The following is a 22,998-nucleotide window of genomic DNA, read 5'->3' on the forward strand; positions in this document are numbered from 1 at the left end:
TGGTTAGCATAAAAACTTACTTGATAACGAGCTATGTAGAGCCGTTGACAGTAGAAAACATTGTGAGTGAGAAACGGCTACCTCGAACGTAATTAATTTTTGAGAAAGAAGTTAATTCTCACTAACATAATTGAATTGAATTCGAGACCTCAGCTTAGGTCTCAAAATTAAGCATTAGTAAGCATAAACCTTACGTTGGTAATTACTCAAACTTATTGCTATACAAAAAAACTTGATTTACCATAGCCAACCTCCATTCCAGATGTTGTCATGTAGCATGGATTTTCTCTTCTAGTCTCAACAACAATGGCTGAAAGCAAGGAAAAGCCATTGAACATTCCTGAGCTGGGGGAACATTAGTCTAAAATATCTTCTTTATTTCAGGGGTAATTCATGGATAGGGCATAGTCTCTCAATATTTAAAACCCACATTTTGGGGTTGGTTGGTGGGTCAAAAAAAATTCAGATATTTTTGTAAACATTGATTACTCTGAATGGACCCCTTAACCACAGCATATCTGGAGGAACTTGATCCAACTATGGGTTGCATTTTTTAGGGTCTTGTGAAGTGACAAATTGGTCAGAAAATGATTTGCATTGGCTTTTAACCACCAATATAAATAACCCACAAGTCACAGGTTGTGGGTGGAGATTACTCTGGCCAGACACAAATACCCCAGAATGCTAGCATTCCTACATACCACTAGGAACCCAGGCTTGTTTACAAGAAGACAGACCTTGGAAATTTCAGGGCATTTTTCCTAGCTGGCACAGTAGGCCTATATTATGCACTTTGAAGTCTTAAAGACAGTGGACACCTTTGGTAATTACTCATAATAATTATTAGCATAAAACCTTACTTGTTGACGAGTAATGGGGAGAGGTTGGTGGTATCAAACATTGTGAGAAACGGCTCCCTCTGAAGTGACATAGTTTTCGAGAAAGAAGTAATTTTCCACGAATTTGATTTTGAGACCTCAAGTTTAGAATTTGAGGTCTCGAAATCAAGCATCTAAAAGCAAACAACTACTTGGTGTAGGCTATCTCAACATATGCATAAAATAACAAACCTGTGAACATTTGAGCTCAATTGGTCGTCGAAGCTGGGAGATAATAATGAACGAAAAAACACCCTTGTCACACGAAGTTGTGTCAGATGGTTGATTTCGAGACCTCAAAATCTAATTCTGAGGTCTCAAAATGAAATTTGTGGAAAATTACTTCTTTCTTGAAAACTATGTCACTTCAGAGGGAGCCGTTTCTCACAATGTTTTATACCACCAACCTCTCCCCATTACTTGTCAACAAGTAAGGTTTTATGCTAATAATTATTTTGAGTAATATATTAGTGGAAAATTACTTCTTTCTCTAAAAACTATGTTACTGACACTTCAGAGGGAGCTGTTTCTCCCAATGTTTTATACTATCAACAGCTGTCCATTGCTAATTCCCAAGTAAGTTTTTAATGCTAACAATTATTTTGAGTAATTACCAATAGTGTCCAGTGCCTGTAATGTAAATCTGTGGATGTTTGTGTTTTGTGTTGAATAAAAGGTCCCCAAACCCCTTCAAGTTTGAGGATACTGGTTATACACAGCTACCTGTTGATTTTATTTACGAGTGTGGGTTACACTGACTGCTCCACCTACTTTACCCACAATCTAAACTTTGTATGAAAGGTACACCCTCCAGTCTCAACCACACGTTCATTATTTCTGACATCATGTTCGCCAAAATAAACAACGTCTTACATATGCCATGTACAATATGGGATATATAAAAACCAAACAAAAGTCAAAATCAAAAATGAAAACAAACAACCTTCAAAAAATTCAAGGAGAGGCATAGTGTTAGCCAGAGCAGTGTTTGGATGTCTTTTGGAAACCCTGTCAAAGTTAAGATTTTAACACCCTATTTTATCAAGTAAGTTTTTATGCTAACAGTTATTTTGAGTACTTATCAAGTGTCCAGTACCTTTAATACATGTAGGTCTTTAAACTTTCTATGTGACACCTTATTCTAGATTTGATAAGTCAACAATGTCTCCAATATCCAGACCTACATATTAATTTTTTTATTGACTGTCTGTGGCTAAGAAAGTTGTGTCTACATCCCTTGCTTTTCCAGATAATCTGAACAACGGATTCCCATTTCAAAACAGCTGCTGAGTAACGCTGTGATTTGTACTTGGGTTCTCGTTTTTTGGTACCTTGCGATTTTGTTAAAGGCACTGTGGACACTTTTGGTAAATACTTAAAAACAATTGCTAGGATAAAAACTTACTTGGTAACGAGAGCTGTTGATTAAAGACATGGACACTATTGGTAATTGTCAAAGACCAGTCTTCTCACTTGGTGTATCCCAACATATATGCATAAAATAACAAACCTGTGAAAATTTGAGCTCGATTGGTCTCGATTGCGAGACAATAATGAAAGGAAAAACTCCCTTGTCACACAAAGTTGTGTGCTTCAGATGCTTGATTTAGAGACCTCAAATTCAAAATCTGAGGTCTCGAAATCAAATTTGTGGAAAATTACTTCTTTCTCGAAAACTACTCCACTTCAGAGACGGCCGTTTTTTACAATGTTTTATACTACCAACCTCTACCAATTACTCGTTACCGAGTAAGGTTTTATGCTAATAATTATTTTGACCAATTACCAATAGTGTCCACTGCCTTTAAAACTATTGTGCTCCTCTGAAGTAACATAGTTTTTGAGAAAGAGCTTATTTCCAACTCAAATATTATTATAGAACTTCAGACCTGAAGCCTTTTATAAGGCATCTAAAATCTAAATTTGTGCATCAAGGGTATTTTTTCGTTCATTATGCTCTTGCAACTCTGAAGACCAATTTAGCCAACTTTTTCACAGATTTTGTTACTCTATGCATGTTGGGATACACCAATGACAAGTGAGAATACTGGTCTTTGAACAACCAAGGTTGTCCAGTGCCTTCAAACAAACAAGACTGGTCAAACTTCTTCCCAAGTGTTCCAGTAGGCTAGGCTAGTTCAGTGTTAAAAAGCAACTCTGTTTAACTCAATAATATCAAAGGTGTCCAGTGCCTATAAGCAACTTCAAGTATTTCTTGCTTAGCATTTAAGTATTTCTTTAAGCATAATATTCATCGTGCCCTTGGCTGTTTGCCAAGACGCATGCCTCGTCTTTTTTGGTGTTCCCAAGTTACTTGTACTACTTGTTACATTGAAGCCTCTGAGACATCTCGGAACATGACCTCGGTGACCTGCATACAAAGGCTGGAACCTGCTCTCTCATTTAGGGTCAACTGGGGTCATCTTGTATCCTCCATTGTCAGGACGACCTTTGACATATTGTTACAAACGATTTCCACATGGCAGGGAGATTAGTGCAGCGAAGTTGGAATAGAGCTGTAAAGTTGGATTCCGTTGTTGATGATTCATGAAAGCTGAGGCTGCTATCTGATAGACATTCGATAGATAGATAATACATTTATTTCAATGCTGCCATTATTAAAGGAACATTACAGAATTGGTTCTTGCTAACAAAACAGTTGCTGACAGTGTAAACACTTTATGTAATCCACCATTACATAAACTGACAGCCATCTGGGTCTCGAGAAAATAGTGAAAAAAAGATTACACATTGTGCATGACATCAATTAAAAAAAATATATGAATAAAACACTCACTGAGCGAAAAACTCCAAATGGGTTGTTATTTTGATATATTTCTCTCTCATCAAATATGACATTTCAGACAGAAATATTTCAAGGGATGTTTTCTACTATCATCATTAGACTGTTATGTAAATCTGTGATCTAAGACACGTTTTTTTCTTACCAATTCTGTAATGGTCCTTTAAATACATATAAATAAGTCAAAACTGAGGAACACACAAGTATACACATTAAGGCGAACCAGAAAGTCGTAAAAATAAGAAAAAATTTAATTACACAAAGGCTGGATAAATAATAAACAAAAAACAGGACAATGTTTAGGCCCAGGATGAAGCAAAAGCTTTTGTTCCCATACCTACAGATAACAAACAAACACATCAACAGACTATGGAAACAACTGACTAACATATGAACTTGTAGATAGATAGCTTCGTTGGTAGAGCACCGGCGCGTTCATGCGGAGGTTGCAGGTTCAAATCCCGCTCTAGTCAGATTTGTCTACGTTCTACCCCAAAAATTTACCCACTCAGTTTCACTTGTGGTCTATTAACTTGATCTTTTTACATTTTTAACCGTACATCTTCAGGGCTGTTCATGATCGTTAATATTTTTCTGCCAATACTATCACAATATTATTTACAGCCGCTGAGTATGTATTATATATGTATATTCTCATTATTTTTGTGCAATTTTATGACATTATTTGACGCATTTTTTATTTCTTTAACTAATTAGTGTTAGACATTCCTATTTTTGTATAATGTCATAAAAATATGTATTCCTTGAAAGATTCCTGAGTGTCTTTTTTCCCAAAACAGGATCTAATTACCGCCGTCTTAATTAGTTGTTTGACCTCGTTTGTTTTTCCGCAGTTTGAGGGGTGCAACAAAGCCTTCTCCCGTCTTGAGAATCTTAAGATACACCTTCGCTCACACACCGGCGAGAAGCCTTACATTTGTACTCATCCCGGCTGCACCAAGGCGTTCAGTAACTCATCCGATCGAGCGAAACATCAGAGGACACATCTGGATACGGTTAGTTTTTTTCTCGCGTCTTTGGCTGTTTCTGAATTAGCGGCTGACGGGTGGATCACTGTGGGATTCTGATAAGCTAGCCGCAGCCGTAGCCAGCAGTTCAGAAACAAGCCATAGGCCTTTTCGAAACCACGGCTCCAGATCCGGCTCAGGCTAACTTGGCCCAGCGTGTTTTTTCGGGGGCGAAATTGCGCATTCTTTGCGTACAGGTTTGGGGCTTCAGACGAGAGAATGGAGCCTGAAGCCGAATCCGAAGCCGAAGCCGTGGACTCGAAAAGTGTCTTATAGGTTGATCCTTTACTTTCTTTGTCAACATCGTCCCTACATCATGCTAGCACCCTATTGGGCATGTTCCTTGTCGCCACTACTAGTAATGAATCAGACTGTTCTCCTTCTAGCCTCGATTTGGTTACAATGACTTTGATAAGAGAAAAACAAGATGGCTGCAGTATAATAATCCTTTTAATATGAAAAGACCTCATGCACATGACGTTGCTGTTTCAAGGTCATTCTGTTTGCTCATTAGCCTTTTATATTCATTACACGTGTACTACACGTGTACATCTCTGCACGTGCACTGCCATGCAAGTGGACTGCACTGCGTTTTCCAGTGTTATACATAAGGTCCGTAGATTTGTTTGTTTAACCAACCGTTTCTAAATATGTGTTTCTAAATATGAATCATACTCCATGCTCTGTAAAACTGTAAAAGTTGATAAGAAACTGTTAGGTCTGAAACTTGTTGAAAATGTTAAAAGTAATGAAAATATTAATAATGTGTACAAAAACTACTTCTTTAAAATGTTTTTGTTTGGAACTGATACGTCAGTTATGAGACATTTGATAGCGCATAATGCATGAGCCTCCATGCGTTTACGCAAAACATAAATAAATGAACCTGAATATAAGGCAATTATTACCAAAATAACGATTCAAACATCATGAGCCTTAAAAAGTCCCTCATGAAAATTGGAAGAGAGTCAGCTCTGCGAAATATGAAGAGACAAGTTGTTGGTGGCTTGAACAACAAAATATAAGAACCTATGGGACTGTCCATACTTGCCAATATTTGAGAAGCTCGATTTGATGTGACTACTTATCCTTGCATCAGCCTTGGATTTTACTACCAATCCTCAAGGAATTTCAAAATCCACATACTCTTCATAGACAAAAAAAACCAGAAAGATTTATTCTGGTTTGATATTTTTTTATGGTCGAGTGTTAAGTTCCAAAACGGGAACGAAATAATCTTCAATTTCCACTCCAGTTATTAATAGTAGTCCTATGGGTGCATTTTCTTTAATAACTTTAGTATTCCCCAGTGCAATGCCTGGGAATGTTGAAACAGTAAGGTTATTATGAGACGGGGTACCAGACCTTGGTGGCGTCTTTGCCATGGTTACCTTCAATGGTCAGGGGTTGTTTTTCTTCTTTTTTCCTTCACCCCTTCAAACTATGGATGCAAAGTTCATCTATTTTTTGTCCAGAAATTAAGTTTGAGGTTGAAGGTTGATGCACTTTAATGGTTTCATTTGAAGGGTTTACTTCACTTTTTCCCAGTTCAGATCTTATATTTAGTATTCCTATCTTTAGAAAACTATGGATTGATGTTTGGCTTTCCCTTGAATGAATCACTTGGGTTTTTCCTCCTACATCTAAAACTTCCTTCCTTGTCTTCTTTCCATGGGGTTCTTGGCTTGGCTAGTACATAAATGAAGCTTGCCTTTCTCATAACCCTTGGCTTCACAACCACAATTGAAAAATGAATAAATTGGATGTTGTCCCTTTTTTATTATTTATTACTGTTTTGTATATTCCCACCCCTGTTATTTCCTTAACTCTTCTCATTTTCCCCTTCCCCACTCTAGTTCACCCCACCCCCATGTTTCATTCCTCAAAGTTTCTGCAACTGGGATTCCACCCAGTTCTGGAGAGTGGTTGGAAGTTTTTGCCCCCTCCCATGCCATCCCCTCTTTCAAATACACAGTGGCTTTGCAGGCTTCGTTTTTGGAAGGGCAAGGGCACCAAGGTGTTATCTCCTAAAGGGCACACTATGAGGAAAATGGTAAATTTCTACAAGAGCATTTCAAGGGCACCAAGGCAATGACAGGGGGCACGGAGGCAACCAATTTTGTTGCCTCCATGGATATGAAGTATCAGGCCTGTATTGTCATCCTGGTGTATTTCACTCTCCTCATGCCCCTTCCCCGCTGTAGTTTGCCCCTCAAAGTTTTCACTCCTTGAAGTTTCTGCAACCGGGACGCCACCACTTCTTGAGAGTGGTTGGAAGTTGTTTCCCAACCCCTTTTCGTCGGACCTCTAACCAACCTCAAACATCACCTCTCATTCTGAGCAGATGAAAAACCCATTAACTGTTTTTCTATAAGTGTTTTCCTCCAGTTTCTTGAAAAAATGTGTCCATGATTTAACTCTGTCATCGTAGAATTACCAGAAGCACGCAAGCCCCAGGTTTACATACCTATATAAAACCCAATACTAAGTTACTCCAGTGCAGCTACCACTGTCTGGGGTCTAGTGATCCATGCACCAGACCCTTGCCAAATCTGGACCCCATCTCATTATTTTTGTAAAGCCAATAGCACATGGCACTGCTGTCAACGCAATGATTACTTTTCAAGTGCTATGAGAACATACTTGGTCCGCTGGGAAGGTTATGAAGGGGGATGCTGTACTATGGGAACTCAAATGCAGGCGAACTTGTGAGGATAAAATAAATAGGGGGACAAGAAAGCAGAGGGGGAACAAAATTGCCAAAGGGCGAAATCATCATTAGGATAGTAATGTTGACAATTTGTCAGGTAGCACTGGGATTTTGCAGATAATCTGTTTGTGGTTATCTGGGTTTATCAAGTTGTTTCTTTGGACTGCAGGATTCTGAGATTAAGACAGGTGGTTTGGACTGATGAGATAGTTTTGCTGACTCGATGCTGACTTTAGCCCCTTTCACATTGGAGACATTTAGCAAGGATCCCTTGCTAAATTGTAGCTTGGCTGTAACATAAAAAAAAAACGTACCTCATGTGAAAGGAACTTTTTTTTCTACTGTCCATGATCTCTTGCAAAATCTTATCAAACATTGCTACATTTTACAACCATGCTAAAATTAAACAAGGGACCCCAGTTAAATTGCTGTTGTGTGCGTAGCACTTAGGTATGAATAGACTGTGTGGATCTTGGACAAGTCATTAAAAGCATTGGGGTCGGTTTCACAATCTAGGACTAGTCCTAACTTAGGACTAGTCATACGTTCCTAGGAGATATTAAAAACTTGAGGCTAGTCCTAAGTTAGGATGAGTAGCTCATTCTAACTCAAGATACCACTAGTCTTTAGTATTTGAGGAATCCACCCCTGGACACCTTTGGTAATTGTCAAAGACCTGTATTCTCAGTTTGTGTATCCCAACATTGGTGCAATCAGACACGGTACTAAAGTTGGTTTAACTTATGGTTCAACTCGATCGAGTTCAACTCAGTGTGTTGAACGGATCTAAAGTTAGTCCGAATGTTTCTTCAGAGACAGCCCTTTCTCCAAATGTTTTATACTATTTAAAACTCTCCATTGCTGGTTTACCAAGTAAGTTGTTAAATGCAACAATTACTTTGAGTAATTTGTCAATAGTGTCCAGTACCCTTAAGCCTTGTATCAATTTTAGTTCCTAGAGTGTGACATTATAAGTGTGAAGTCACTATGGCCAATTTGACAAGTCATCTTCAGATGAATCTTAGTGCTTTGTGGAAGACATTTATCATGAAAAGAAGGGCCTTGCCCTGGTGTTTCCTTGATCACCCACCCTCCCATGAGCATGTTTGTTAATCTATAATAAAATCAAATACGTACATGGACAAGAGACAAGGCAAAATACAAGACTTCCAAAGTTTCTATGAAACTTAGTAATAGCATTTACAGAAGAATTCAAAGCCCCTCGGTCGTTATTCATCTACATCAAAATACCTTTCCAGACATGTGACAGGTGTGCAGCACCTACTAAAATCCAGCCACTTCTTTCTCTAAACCCTCAACATTCTCAGAAGTAGAAAAAAAGGGGGGGGGACAAAGTGAAAAAAAAAAAAAAAAAAAAAAAAAAGTACAGGAATAAAAATTCCACAGCTGTATTTCCTCAGATTCTTTTACAAGTAACATGACTTCCTGTTATTCCGAACACCATTTCAGCCCCTCCCCCCTTCTCTCCGTCCAGTGTTTCATGTTACAGATGGTGAAGATATACTCAACAAACCCCCAATGTGCCAAAAAGGAATATAAATATAGAAAGGTTTCTTGAACCTGTGAGGAGTCAGGGTTAGAACCTTTTGCTCTTGACCTCGGCATTCCTGGAGTCTATGTTTCAGCCATTATAAGTCTGTCTCCGGTCTCGATTCCACTTGGAATCTGACAGCAGGTTTGCGAGGAGGACAAAAACACAAGCTCCAGCCGGGGCTCTCAAAGAGAACCAGATTTTATCGGCGAATAACAAGCGAACAAATTTCATTCACTTAAAGCCACTGGACACTATTGGTATTAACTCAAAATAATTGTTAGTATAAAAAACCTATGCGCTAAGCCAACCTGGTCTCAGAGCCAACTTTTTAAATTCTTTGTGACAAAATTTGTCAATTATTTGTTGGAGTTTTGATATTATGTAACCGGGTTACATTTATCATCAATATTATTGATTCTTTATTTTATTTTAACAAGAAAACACTCAAATTTGCAAAGTTTTTAGAAAGTAAAAAAAAGATTAAAAATAAACGGGTTTAAATCTGTAGGGCCTTACACAAAACACAAAAGCAATTTTAAGAAAATATAAATTAAGCATTTATAAAAACTGCATCAAATTCTGAATTTCTAGATACAGTAGCAGTGATGTTAAACTGTGGAAACATATCATCACATTCTCTTGTCCAAACAACCCATAAACATTTCGTCACATTTTGTTACACAAAGTTTATGATCTAATTTTGTTTTTCCACTGTCTGTGAACGTGTTAATATCGTGGGGTTGAACCCCGATTGAAATCGGAGTCGTGATCGTGCTTCATGCATGATTGCACAGCGGGTGTCGCGGCCGAGCGTGGTGCACAGGCGAAGCGTCCTGGGTAGAAACTCCCTGACTCAGACGGTAACAAGGTCGCCGGGTTACGCAGATTAAGGCATTGTTGGTTAAATAAGTCAACAAGTCGGCTTTTTTTCCTTCTGTGGGTTTCCATATTTTGTTAGATAAAGCAATTATTTCCGAGTGAAGTCACTGTCTGTGTAGTCATGTTTAGTCAACAAAGAGCCTCCACTTTCATTTTCCACCGTATCAGTTCAGGACAGAAAGAAAATTTTCTTTCAGCATTTTGAGTTTTCTGCGACTCGCCTATAATTTCCGAATGAAGTCACTGTTTCTGTAGTCATATTTAGTCAACAAAATTCAACCCATTTTTGTTTTGCACCGTATCAGTCATTGCTTGTCCAGGGCGTAACGAAAATTTCCTTCCAGCATTTTGTACGATTGAGTTTCCGTGAATCTCTCTCTCTTAGACACTGGACACTATTGGTAATTGTCAAAGACCAGTCTTCTCACTCGGTGTATCTCAACATGTGCATAAAATAATAAACCTGTGAAAGGTTTAGCTCAATCGGTCCTCAAAGTTGCGCGATATAATAATGAAAAAAAAAAAAACACCCTTGTCACACAAAGTTGTGTGCTTTCAGATGCTTGATTTTGAGACCTCAAATTCTAAATCTGAGGTCCCAAAATCAAATTTGTGGAAAATTACTTCATTCCCGAAAACTACATTACTTCAGAGGGAGCCGTTTCTCATAATGTTTGATACCATCCATTTCTCCACATTACTCGTTACCAAGAAATGTTTTATGCTAATAAATATTTTGAGTAATTTCCGATAGTGTCCACTGACTTAAAGTCCATAAGGCCCTCCGCCGTCCCATGGTGGTCCGAGAAACGAACTCCCTCCAAGCAGCCTCCCTGTCCAGAACTGTTGTCGTTAGCTCATGCATGCTACTTCTTTAAAGTACATGATTGTCTTATATTTGGTTTGCGGTAACACCGTGTGTGTGTGTGTGTCTACTTGCCAGGTAGGTTTTGTTCTTTAGAGAACGATCTCGTTATATATTCTACTACCACAGAATATATATATATATATATATATATATATATTTTTTCAATAGACTTCTTAGTTCTGAGAAGAACTGTCCTGCTTTTTAATTACTACCTGGGCGAAAGTTAGAAAAGGGGCTGGGACTAGTACTTTAGCTTATAGGACCGTTATTAACTTCACCACTGCGGAGTGAGTTCTCAATTTGGTCTCATTGTTTCGACTAGCTTGCTCTAGTCATCGACAGGAGACGAATGATGTCACTTTCCTTGACCCACTTTCCTTAATTTTTTTTCTTCATTTTTTTCTTTTTTGTCTGATTTTAGAAACCTTATGCGTGTCAAATACCAGGATGCACGAAGAGATACACAGATCCCAGCTCGCTACGGAAGCATGTCAAAGCCCACACGGCAAAAGACCAACAAGCTAGAAAGAAGGTTAGTCTAAAGAATTTGACTTAGTTGGTGTCAACAGTTACTTTTATTTACCATTCTTTTTCCCACAGCAGTATATTTTTCATCAATGCTTATGTGAAATTCCTGCAGACTTTCCCTACTTTAAAAAAGTGTTTTCTATATTGATTAATCTATGTTATTTGTGATATTCTTGCTAGGGTTTTTCTTGTCTCCAATTTTTTTCAGTCTTTCCCTCTTTTTAAAAAGTGATTTCTATGTTAATTTGTGATTTGTTTGTTTCCCTAATTGTATGTAGGATTTGAAACTGCATGGTTGAAGTTTAGCTAAGAAAGGCTTGCGGTAACACCGCAAACCCCTCTCAGCAAATTGTCATTTTTTAGTCATTCGGAGTAACTGGAATACATTGTTCCCGCCCCCTTTTCTTGTCACAATTTTTTTTTACAACTGCATCATATCTCTTCAATGAATTTTGGGTATACATTTATTGTTTTCTATCTGCATAATATATTCATATTTTGTTACAATCTTATTTGTTTCTTTCATTATTGTATTGTCCATTTTAAAACCTGCGTAATTTTGACATGTTTTGGTTGTCCTTAAAATTTCCCCTCTCATCTTTTATAGTCTTGTATGAAAAATTTATTGTGAAATTCCCTTTTCAAATATGTTTTGCTTTTTATAATATATTTGTGCATTTGTGTATACATATAATGTAACATTCTTGCATATATTTGCTCTCTTTGTAATTTGGCTGTCCATTTTCAACAGAGTTATGTGAATGAATTTTTATGTGCCCAACTATTCTCCTGCGCAGATTTCAAATATCTGTAGAGGGATAGAATAATCTTGTAAATATTTGTGTTGACATCTCCCCTTTCGATTATGTTTTCTGTTCATATAATGTCTTAAAAATTGTGTAAGGAATGTTTCTCGACCCACCCTTTCTCATGTTTATTTCTGCTTTTGTTATGCTTATTTTGTTTTTACGTGTATATTGTTCTTTGTTTTTGGTGCTGTTGCCCTGGTATACTAGTCTTCACCAGGACACCAGCACCATGCACTTAGAAACCTAGTATTAAAGGATCTATGTAACTTTTGTAGGACAAAAAACACAATGTCCACAGATTTACACTAAACTTACACAGTTTGAAGATAATGATAGTAGAAAGCTTCCCTGAAAATATAACGTGCTGAGGTGCTGTAGTTTTTGGGAAATGAGTAAAACAATGTCATGAAAATAATTTTTGTCTCATGAAACGAAAATTATTTTAATCATTTACAAACGTATTTTCATAACATTGTTTTAATCATTTCTCAAAAACTACAGCACCTCAGTAAGTAATATTTGAAGGGAAGCTTTCCACTATCATTATCTTCAAACCCTGTAAGTTTATTGTAAATATATGGACATTTTGAAAAGGTACCCAAATCCTTTAAGCGCGGTATAAATTTGTATTATTATTGTTCTCTTGTATACATTTGACAAATATAGTCTTGTGTATAAGTTTACTTATGACTTACTTAATGTCTTCTTCTGTTTTTATAATATTCTGTCTGTCCATTTTCAGTCCTGTGGGTAAAAAGTGGGTTCCCCCAAACTTTTCTATTTTCTGGATTTTTACAACTGTATCTTTCGTATGTAGATGTCTCCCCTTTAAAAGATGTTTTTTATGTTTTATAATGTATTTATAGACCTCAATTGTTTGTCCATTTTTTATTTTTTTATATATTTGTTTTAAACATTTAATGAGGGTGACCATCCAGCACACCTTATCATTTGGGGCTTCATATTATATAGAAAAAATACACCCAAGATAAAATAATACAAATAGTGACAAGACTTGGCAGAAGGCCAGTAAAAAGGTAACAATATTACTAAAAATAAACAGAAGGTCTAGTTCAAAATATATTTTTAGTCTTGTGTAGTTACTTGATTTGTGCTGTTTTATTCCACAGCAAAAATCTTTCCTCATATTATGAAGAAAATGATCATTAGGCCTAGTACGAAAAATATATTTTTAGTCCTGATTAGTTACTAGGTTTATGCTGTGGTATTATTATATATTTGGTTTGTGGTTGTGTGTATCTACTTGCCTGGTAGAGTTTGTTCTTTAGAGAACCGTCTTGCTATATATTCTCTTATCGTGGAGTAGATTTATTCAAATTTTTGGGGCGACTTCTCAGTTCTGAAAAGAACTTTCCTGCTTTTTAACTACTACCTGGGCAAACTCTACCTGGCAAGTAGATACACACTTGGTGTTACAGCAACCCAAATATATATTGATACCTCACCATGAAATTCCTCTAATCTGATATTCTTATTCTTATTATTCTTCTAGTTGCGGACACGAGATGAATTTGGTCATCCACAAGACATCCTAACGGATTGTCTGACGATTCAGCCACTTCATCACCCAATCTCTCTTGCCGATAGTCCCATGGAGCTCAGTGACAGTGGGCTAGGGAGGTCGCCTCATTCATCCATGCCTGGTACCTCATCAGACATGTACCCTGGTAAGATAATGGGCGAGGGTATATTGGGAAGGGTTGGGGAGGGGGGTTCAGGATTAGTTCCGGATAGTCCCATGGAGCGTAGCGCAGTGGGCTAGGGAGGTCGCCTCATTCATCCATGCCTGGTACCTCATCAGACATGTACCCTGGTAAAATAATGGGTGAGGGTATATTGGGAAGGGTTGGGTTGGGAAGGGGAGTTGTACCCGCAATTTCACAAGTTTTGTAACTTCTTACCTTTTTTCGAGATTGCCCCCTCTTGTCAAAGAGCCGTCCACTTCATTGCATCCCCATTATGAAACGACTTACCTCTTCATATTCGTCAAGCTGACTCTCATCAGATTTTCAAGGGACTTTTACAGACTCCTTTGTTTGAATCTTTCTTTTGCAACAATTGCTTTTAGTATATTTTTTGATTAATTTACGTTTTGTGTTGCTCATAGAGGCTCCTGCTTTATGCGCCATATAAATGGCTTGTATTATTATTATTATTATTAATGTCTATAAGACATCTTATCGAGTAATCTCCATCTTAGTTACTTGACTGTACCTGTTGTCACTCTCTAGGTATTTTCTCCAGTGCTCAGTCGAGTCGTAGTGGGACGGCGACGGGGGCGTCCAGCTACAGCAATCATCCATCCCCAGTTCACAGCATGGGAAGTCCTCATAACACGACATCACACTCCGTTGGGAACTTGGACGACAGTAGAGAAAGGTTAGTTGGAATATTAGTGAGAGAGTACCTGTGAGAGCTGAGATGGTTCTTGTGATTGATTTAGCTTTGGGGGCATAGTTGGTTGGCTTGTGCGTAAAGCACTCGCCTCTCACCAAGGTGACCCCGGTTCGATACCTGGCCAGGGCCATATGTGAGTTGAGTTGTGCGTTTGGTCTCTGCTGTGCCACAAGGGTTTTTCAGACCTTCCAGTTTTCCTCCTTCAGGAAAAATGTCCATTGTCTTTAACACTCCTTTCCGTACGACTTCTTCACTAGTTGTTGTTTAATATTATACAGTTGTTACCCTCCCCCAAGTAATGGGTCTGTTCCAGTTTTGTAATAAAATAATATACAATACAATACATTTGTTATTATTATGAATGTCTATATTTCTATCCTCTCCACAGGGTTGTGGTTTACCCTCATCCTCCGATGAGTACACTGAGTCCAACGAGGCGGACCTTCCCACCTTCTCTTCTCCCAAGAAGGATACCCCAAGGGCTGAGTTCCATCCCCCTCAAGCCACGACCTCCTACATCATCCCCAAGTAAGTAACCTTCTCTCATCTACTTCCTGATAAGCTCATTCTTTGCCCAATAAATCCATCAGGCCTGTAATTTCATCTTTGAAAGGGCAAGGCCGTTTACATTTTACAAATGGCACTTGCATTTTAAAATCTTAAAGTCACAAGAAACTTTTGCAGGGGCTCGAAGGCCAAGACTAGGGGCATTGGAGGCAATAGCCCTCATGGCATCCGTGTAATTCCAGGCCTGATGCATGTGTCTGCATTGCGATTTAAACTGTATACTTTTGGGAAGTGCATTGTGCTTATCTTAATTTACTATACTATTTGTGTTTGCCCATCCACGGATATTAGTGTAAAGCACTTAATGCAGATGAATGTCACCAACCATCAACTGACTTCTACTAGGGGTGTAAACAGTAGTTGTGTCAATACATTTAAGTAAAAAAGTTGCATGTGCATTCCATCGGCTGCCTTGTGTTGCCTTTGGTCATTTGAGTTACTTCTGGTAGCTTCTGGTTGTCTTTGGTTGCCCTTTGTTGCCTTTGGCTGCCTTGGGTTGCCCTTGCTGCCTTTGGTTGCCCTTGGCATTTTTTGGTTGCCTTCAGTTGCCTTTTGTTGCCTTTGGTTGCTTACTATAACCTTTTGTTGCCTTTGGTTGTCTTCTTTTGCTTTTGGCTGCCCTTGGTTTCCTTTGGTAGCTCCTGTTTGCCTTTGGTTGCCCTTGGTTGCCTCTGGTGTCCTTTGGTTGCAGTTGGGGTGTATGGTTGGTCACCCAAAAAGTTGAGGGGGGGGGGTGGTAGGTAAGGTAGGCTTGTAAGACAACCTGCTGCACCACTCTCTTTAAATAGTCTACTAAGAGGATATGATTTATATCCAAACGGTGTATAAATAACTCTGTTGATGTCAGTGAAGGCAAGGGGTAATAAAAGAACCTGTCTGTTGTAATATGTGACAGGTGCCTCCGATATGATTGATAGGCCTTCCTAGACCATTGGATGGTGTTCTCAACTGACATAACTGTAACCTAATACTATAGACTGTTCCAGCTCAACAGGGGCGTAAGATGATGCGCCCGCTATAAATAACAACAGGGCACATACTTCAAACAAGTTGTTGTCTTGGTTACAACCCTACCCACGTCATCAAACGGTGCAGCAACAATCGTGTGTATGATATTACAGGGTTGGGACGGGGTCGCGGCCTCTGACCTCATTACTTTTATAAACAAAAGCAGCTTTATTTGACCAAGCGATGTGATTTAGTATCAGGATTAGCTTTGTGAACACTGAGGGCCAGGTTTCATGGAATGGTGGTACGTGATGCTTGTTTTTTTTACCTTGTCTGATTTATCAAGATGAGAGGGGGGGGGGGAAACACCTGAGTCCTCAATTTGTATTATTTCCTTTTACACTGGAATCAGTTCAGGGCCAAATTTCATACAGCCGTTGAGCAGAAAATACTGCTTAGCAAGTCTCTGTGCTTAGAAGAAATGAGAGGGGAATATTTTCAGTGCCAAGGTCATATGTGTGTTGTAGACCGAGCCCATCAAGAATGACCAGTAGACACTTCTCAACTGTGTTTTCTTTTACTCAAATCAAACAAATCGAAACTGTTACCCACCTTCCAAAAAAAAAACATTTCAAGGAAGAGTTTTATCCTGAAAAAAGGTGAGAAGCCTGAAAAAACACAGATAAGGTCTAAGAAAGACACCTTGCAAAGAATTATATCCTGCATGTACGTCAGACCTTAAATAACAAGTTTAATCAAATCCCCGCCCACTTAAAAAAAAGACATACAAAACACAAGGTCCGAACTTAATTGCAAACCTGGCCTGAATATTTTCTTAATAAGAATAATATTCAATGCTGGTATTTTTATAAATTAGGAAGATATCTTCTAGAGCAAGTTTGCCATTAGGACTGTTTTCATAAGCCTCCTTGTACCACGGCACTAGTAATTATGGCTTCAGACGCCATTAGTAATAAGTTTAGAAGAAAGCAAATTGCATACACACAAACCCTGCAGAAACTGAGACCACTGAAGGTTGTGTTTACTTGAAGGAATGAAATTATTTGCCTGTTAAGAATTGTCTACTGGTCAATCTTGACAGGTTCGGTCTGGTCTACAACTCCAGCGACCCTTCAGGGCTTGTTCCGTCTTGTATCGATCCATTACAGCAATGATTGGAGTTGACACACTGTGATTTGGATTTGTTGGTAAAAGTGAGACTTAAGTCCGAGGGAGGGTGGAGGCGTCTTCAAGGGAGCAATCAAATGTGACCATGACTGAGTTTCAGATCCAGGGTCAAGCAAAGGGGCCTGGGGTCGATTTGTACAAAGAGTTAAGACTATAGTCTTATCTCGAGTTTGGACAAGTTACTCTCCCTGACTTGGGACTAGCCTTTAGTTTTTTCAAACTCCTGAGAGTCCTCGGACTAGTCCTTAGTTAGGACTATCTTTGTGAAATCGACCCCAGGGGTGGATTTCACAAAGAGTTAAGACTAGTCTTATCTCTAGTTATTAGGACGATTTAGTCGTCCTGACTTGGGACCTGTTTTTGATAACTAGTTTTTGATTAGTCTAAAGTTTGTATTACTTCTAAACAGTCCTATTATTAGTCCTTAGTTAGGACTATCTTTTGAAATCGATCCCAGGGGTGGATTTCACAAAGAGTTAAGACTAGTCATATCTCGATTTAGGATGAGTTACTCGTCCTAACTTCGGACTAGCCTTAAGTTTTTATTACTCCTAAAGAGTCCTATTACTAGTCCTAAGTTCTAAAGAGTCCTATTACTAGTCCTAAGTCAGGACTATCAAAAATCAACTTCACAAAGATAGCAGTTATTTAAAACTTAAGGCTAGTCCTAAGTTAGGGCAAGTAACTCGTTTTAACTCCAGATAAGCCTTAGTCTTAACTCTTTGTGAAATCGGCTTTTGGTCTTTGTTTGTCTGCTTCAACGCTACATGCGAAGTGTGGACCTGAGAACAAAAGATGTCCACATTGTATAGGAACTTGAAACACTGTATGGACTAGCACATGTCCACACAGTGTGTTTTTACAGTGTTATAGAATATAATTTTTCTATTGTATTGGTTTTAACTGTACCTACATTGAGTATGTAGGCCTAACTGTTGGACTAGCTGAACAGTTGGTTTTAGTATAAAAAAAAAAAAAAACACACATTTTGTTTAAAAGTTTACGTAAGCAAACAGCAAAACCCTCCAGCAAACCACTTCAAGAATCAAACTTATTTGCGGGAGAAAAAAAAGAAAAAGAAAAAAAAAAGAATTAACCAAAAGTCACTTCCTGCATTCTGCACTGAAGTCTCACTTAACCTATCCATCAACTTGTTTTGCCAAAATTGTTTAAGAAATGTTCCAATCTTTACTGGCTGGCAAAAAAAAAAGAAATAAATAGAAATATGACATGTATTGTATAGTTTGATTGATGTTTCCCATATAATGTTGCATATAAGGAGAAAAAAACAAACATATTTTGAGCGTAGGCGGGTAGACAGAGATGTTTGTCTGATCAGGCTGGATACTTCACAACATCTGTGAACGTTGAACCGCTACCTCTCTGAAGCATCAGTTCTGATTGTTGAACATTTCCCTTGCCTGGATTGCTGAGTCTGTACTGAGATTATTTCACAGGTACATCCTAGCTCACCGTGTTGGACTGTTATGGCTTGTTTTTTTATCATGGACCTTATCATATATATTTTGGTTTGCGTTAACACCATGTGTGTGTCTAACTGCCGGGTAGATTTTGTTCTTTTGTTATTTTCACGCTGCTTGTTCATGTCTATAAATGCTCCCAGGGTCTTGCTCCAAATTATTTTTCTCATCTCTTGTCCTCTTATACCCCTGGCAGAGAAGGTCTGTGCTCCTCTTATGATAAATCTCGATCTGCCGGTTTTTCAAAGTATGAGCAAGTCGTACCACTTTGATTGAAAAGTTCAAGACAGAGCTTCATTGAAAATGGCCAACAATTGGAAATCTCTGTACTGGAGTAGATATGGGAAAGGATTTTGCCTTTTTGTGACAAAAGCATGGAATGTAGCACTCTATTCATGTATGTCATGTGAAAGATATTTGGGTGTAAAGCCATCACTGATTTGTCCTTAATAGAAAGCCATTTTCACACACAAAAAATTCCCAAAAAATAGGGCTGCCTTTGCTTGTTCTTCTGTCTGCTACTGTCCTCTTCCTCTGGCATTGGAAAACAATTTGTTGTTGTCTTGTTCCTGGCTGGCTTTCTAGCTCAAATTCATCGAACATTTGTTGGAGTGCTGATTTTCCTCGGAACGTGCTAGGATTTAACCTTACCAGGTTCGTTAAGTATGTTGAGTTCACTGAGAAGTTCAACCTAAGCTCACAGTGTTATGGGGAGCTGACCCAGTCGGTATTGTTAAGCTATCAATTCACCAATCTGTAGTATGTTTCCAGTCCCCTCAGGCGTATTCTCAGAAATATTTGTGGCCATGGATGTTTGTTTCATATTTTGGGGAGGGGGGGGGGGGGCTTTTCTGAAACCTTTCTTTAGGAAGGTATTGTGATCAACATGTTAGTTTGGTTAGAGTTGGAGGGATAGCAGAAGCTAGAATAACTCTTTTATGTAAAGGTCCCTTGGAGGAAATCTATAACACTGTTTTAAAAGTTCCTACCTGCCCTTTTCTACCATCTTGCCCTTGTCTATCCCCTTCCCCTTGTCTATCCCCTTCCCCTTGTCTATCCCCTTCCCCTTGTCTATCCCCTTCCCCTTGTCTATCCCCTTGCCCTTGTCTATCCCCTTGCCCTCATCTACCTGTTTTCGCTTGTCAAGACCTTGTTGACTTTGTCTGCCCCCTCGCTCTTCTCTACCTTCTTTCTCTTATCTACCCCTTCTCTATCATTTGCACTTCTTTATCCCTTGCCCTTATCTTCAACCTTGCCTTTATCTACCTGTTGCTCTTCAAGACCTTTTGCCCTTGTCTACCCTCGTGCCCTTGTCTATCCCCTTTGCCCTCGTCTACCCCCTTGCCCTTGTCTACCCCATTGCCTAAATCTATCCCTTTGCCCTTGTCTTGCCCCTTGTCTCCACTTGCCTTTTTCCCATGTCTACCCCTTGCCCATCCCCTTGCCCATCCCCTTGCCCCAATCCACCCATAGCCCTTACTTGGTAACGATCAGCGATGGTAACCAGTCTTTAAATAGGGGAGGGGCAACCAAAGCGCGAGGGGGCATGGTCATGAATATTTATGCCTCCGCCATTTTGCCGTGCACTGATACATGCAATACAGACCTTGCTCCTACAAGTACACATACAGCAAAAAGGTCGTTTCTGAAACTGTGGTTAAACCTAGAATTTAATTCAACTCAACTCAACATTTCGACTGTGGCAATTGAGAAGCCAAAAGCCCTGTCCATTGTTGGCTTGCAATTTGCATAGAATGATTTCATGTCCAAGTCATTCCTGAAATGTAATCTTTCCTCTCGAGTGGTAGAAATATTTGTTCTGGGTTACAAAAGCCCCTGGGCTGTACTCGGTGAATAAAACAAAAAAACCAAAACCCCAATAATTCAGAGCTGTAAAAGTATACCAGTAACCGAACTCACAAGCGCAGGTTTTGAAATAGCTTAAAGGTGAAAAGTTATAATCAATTAGTCATTTTTGTTTCAATAATAATTAACAAAATTTTATGTAAAACCATTTTTTGTAAAAAAATTTGTATGAATAATTTTATAGTTTAAAACAAAACATTTGATTTAAGAAAAAGCTATTCTTCGTTTGCTGTGTTTTCTCGTTTGGTAAATTGGGAGACTTGCACAAAGTGTATTTAAAAGGGTTTTTTGTTGTTGAGAATTTTCAATTTGGGCTGGAGGATTTTCTGTTTCTACTAAAAATCATACAAGTAGACAATAAGTTAAATAAAACAGATACTGAATGTATTACATTTGCAAATTGTCAATTCTATTCAGTGTAGCATTTATTTTCATCTTGAAAACAGTACATATCATAACAATAAGTAAAAACAATAATATTGTGGATGCAAAATCCTAGTAGTGTGGAGAGCCTTTAGAAGAAAAATACAGAACAAACAAACTTATTTAATTTCTGAACAAATTCACTTAGCTAATTAATTAATCGGGCTGTTCCATTTCACATGGCTTTTTGCCACATGAAACGGAATAGTCCACATTTTACCTCAAGAATATCTTCTTCAACAACAACTCAAAATTAACGTCCAATATTTGTACACTTCAGTTTTTTCCCCTGAGGGTTATTTTAATCAGTTAGGCTGCAGAAAAAAATAATTGGTGAATATAATATGAAGGTTGAAAATGTTTCCCAATTAAGTTTTTTAAAACCCCATCATGTTAATGAGAGCTGACATGAACATGGAATTAATGACTTGTAGTTTGTGACCTTAAGGCTAGGCTAGCTGTGCCATCGTAAGACTGAGAAAACAACATTTTCATTTTTTTCCTTCTTTTTCAAAGATAACTTGTTTTTCTTTGTTCGTGTTCTCTGATGTTTGATTTTCAAATTGTACCCTCTCTTTCGTCCATAAGTTGCATCTCCTGAACTCAGGAATTAAATCCCTAAAAGAAGATGCTCCTCTCTAGAACAGTTCAAGTCTTTATTGAAGACTTTTTATGTGTGAAATAAGTTATATTTTTCATTGTTTGCATGTTGTGGTTCCTTCTGTATTTAATTTTTCTCTATATAAAAACTATTTATATTTGTTTTAAAAAACCTTGCATCAAAACCAATGATCCCCACAAATATGCATTGAAATTGCATGGTTTTCCTTATAAATACCCCGTGAACTAACACTGCATGCCATTTTGTGGAGTCAAGTTTTTGGCGCCATAAAATGGTTGACTGTGTTAGTTGGCAAAGTGAAATGAACCACGCAACCTCGTGGCATGTTTGTGTGGATCATTATATTCTAAGTAGGATTTGAAACTTTGCATGGTGGGAACACGATATAGAAGGGTTTGCGGTAACACCATGTAATGACTATCTCTAATGAGTTGGGGTGGTTCTGAAAAGAACCGTTGGTTTCAACTCGACGTTTCGATCAGTACGCCCACCCCCAACTCATTAGAGATAGTCATTACATGGTGTTACCGCAAACCCTTCTATATCATTATGTTCTTCTTTTAAAACATCTTTCTAAACGTATGCATTTGATAACAAACAGTTTGAAAACGTTTTTCATGGATCAACTCCCCCCAATCCAAGGCAAGTAAGAAATTTCAAAATAAACACTGTACAAAGTTTCCATTCCTGGTAGTTTCCGCTGTTTGTGTGCATTTTCAAAGAATCATGACTGATATCGAAACAGGTGCATAATTAAGCTCCGAAGTACAGTTGGTTTATCCTAGTATTTGTCTTGAAGCTTTGTGTGTAATGTGTGCAAACAATATCATCTGTAATCCTATTGTTGGTTAACCTTTACTTAAACCTTGTGGAACAAGTGTACTATTGTGATTAGTAGATGTTCAGTGTTGATATTTTTTCTTAAAGATCGTGGACACTATTGGTAGTTACTCAAAATAATTATTATCATAAAACCTTTCTTGATTACGAGTAATGGGGAGAGGTTGATAGTATAAAACATCGTGAGAAACGGCTCCCTCTGAAGTGGAGTGGTTTTCGAGAAAGAAGTAATTTTCCACGAATTTGATTTTGAGACCTCAGGTTTAGAACTTGAGGTCTCAAAATCAAGCATTTGAAAGCACACAACTTTGTATGACAAGGGTGGTTTTTCTTTCATTATTATCTCGCATCTTCGACGGACGATTGAGCTCAAATTTCAACAGGTTTTTTATTTTATGCATATGTTGAGATACACCAAGTGAGAATACTTGAATTGAGCTGAATTGAATTGAAAGAGTTGATCCCGTTAAAAAAGAGCTTTTTTCTTGTTTCTGACTTGTATCTGAATTCAGAGTTTTTCAGTAGAAAAAGTAGCTGTTATTTTGTTTTGTTAATTTTTTTGAAAAAGTATTGCTCTTTGATTTACT

At 38.2% G+C, this 22,998-nt stretch overlaps 1 protein-coding gene across 2 annotated transcripts in view; it reads left to right on the plus strand.

Annotated features, from left to right (window-relative positions):
- Positions 1-22,998, plus strand: part of LOC117298042 (zinc finger protein GLIS1-like) — a 37,319-nt gene that overhangs the window by 9,078 nt on the left and 5,243 nt on the right. For both annotated transcript variants that reach the window (XM_033781270.1, XM_033781271.1), the window contains exons 2-6: positions 4,536-4,697; positions 11,143-11,253; positions 13,572-13,746; positions 14,311-14,458; positions 14,865-15,004. In XM_033781270.1, coding sequence (XP_033637161.1) covers positions 4,536-4,697; positions 11,143-11,253; positions 13,572-13,746; positions 14,311-14,458; positions 14,865-15,004 — 736 coding nt within the window. The remainder of the gene's footprint in view (positions 1-4,535; positions 4,698-11,142; positions 11,254-13,571; positions 13,747-14,310; positions 14,459-14,864; positions 15,005-22,998) is intronic.

Source organism: Asterias rubens, chromosome 12 (genome assembly GCF_902459465.1).
Source record: "Asterias rubens chromosome 12, eAstRub1.3, whole genome shotgun sequence".
Taxonomy (NCBI): Eukaryota; Metazoa; Echinodermata; class Asteroidea; order Forcipulatida; family Asteriidae; genus Asterias; species Asterias rubens.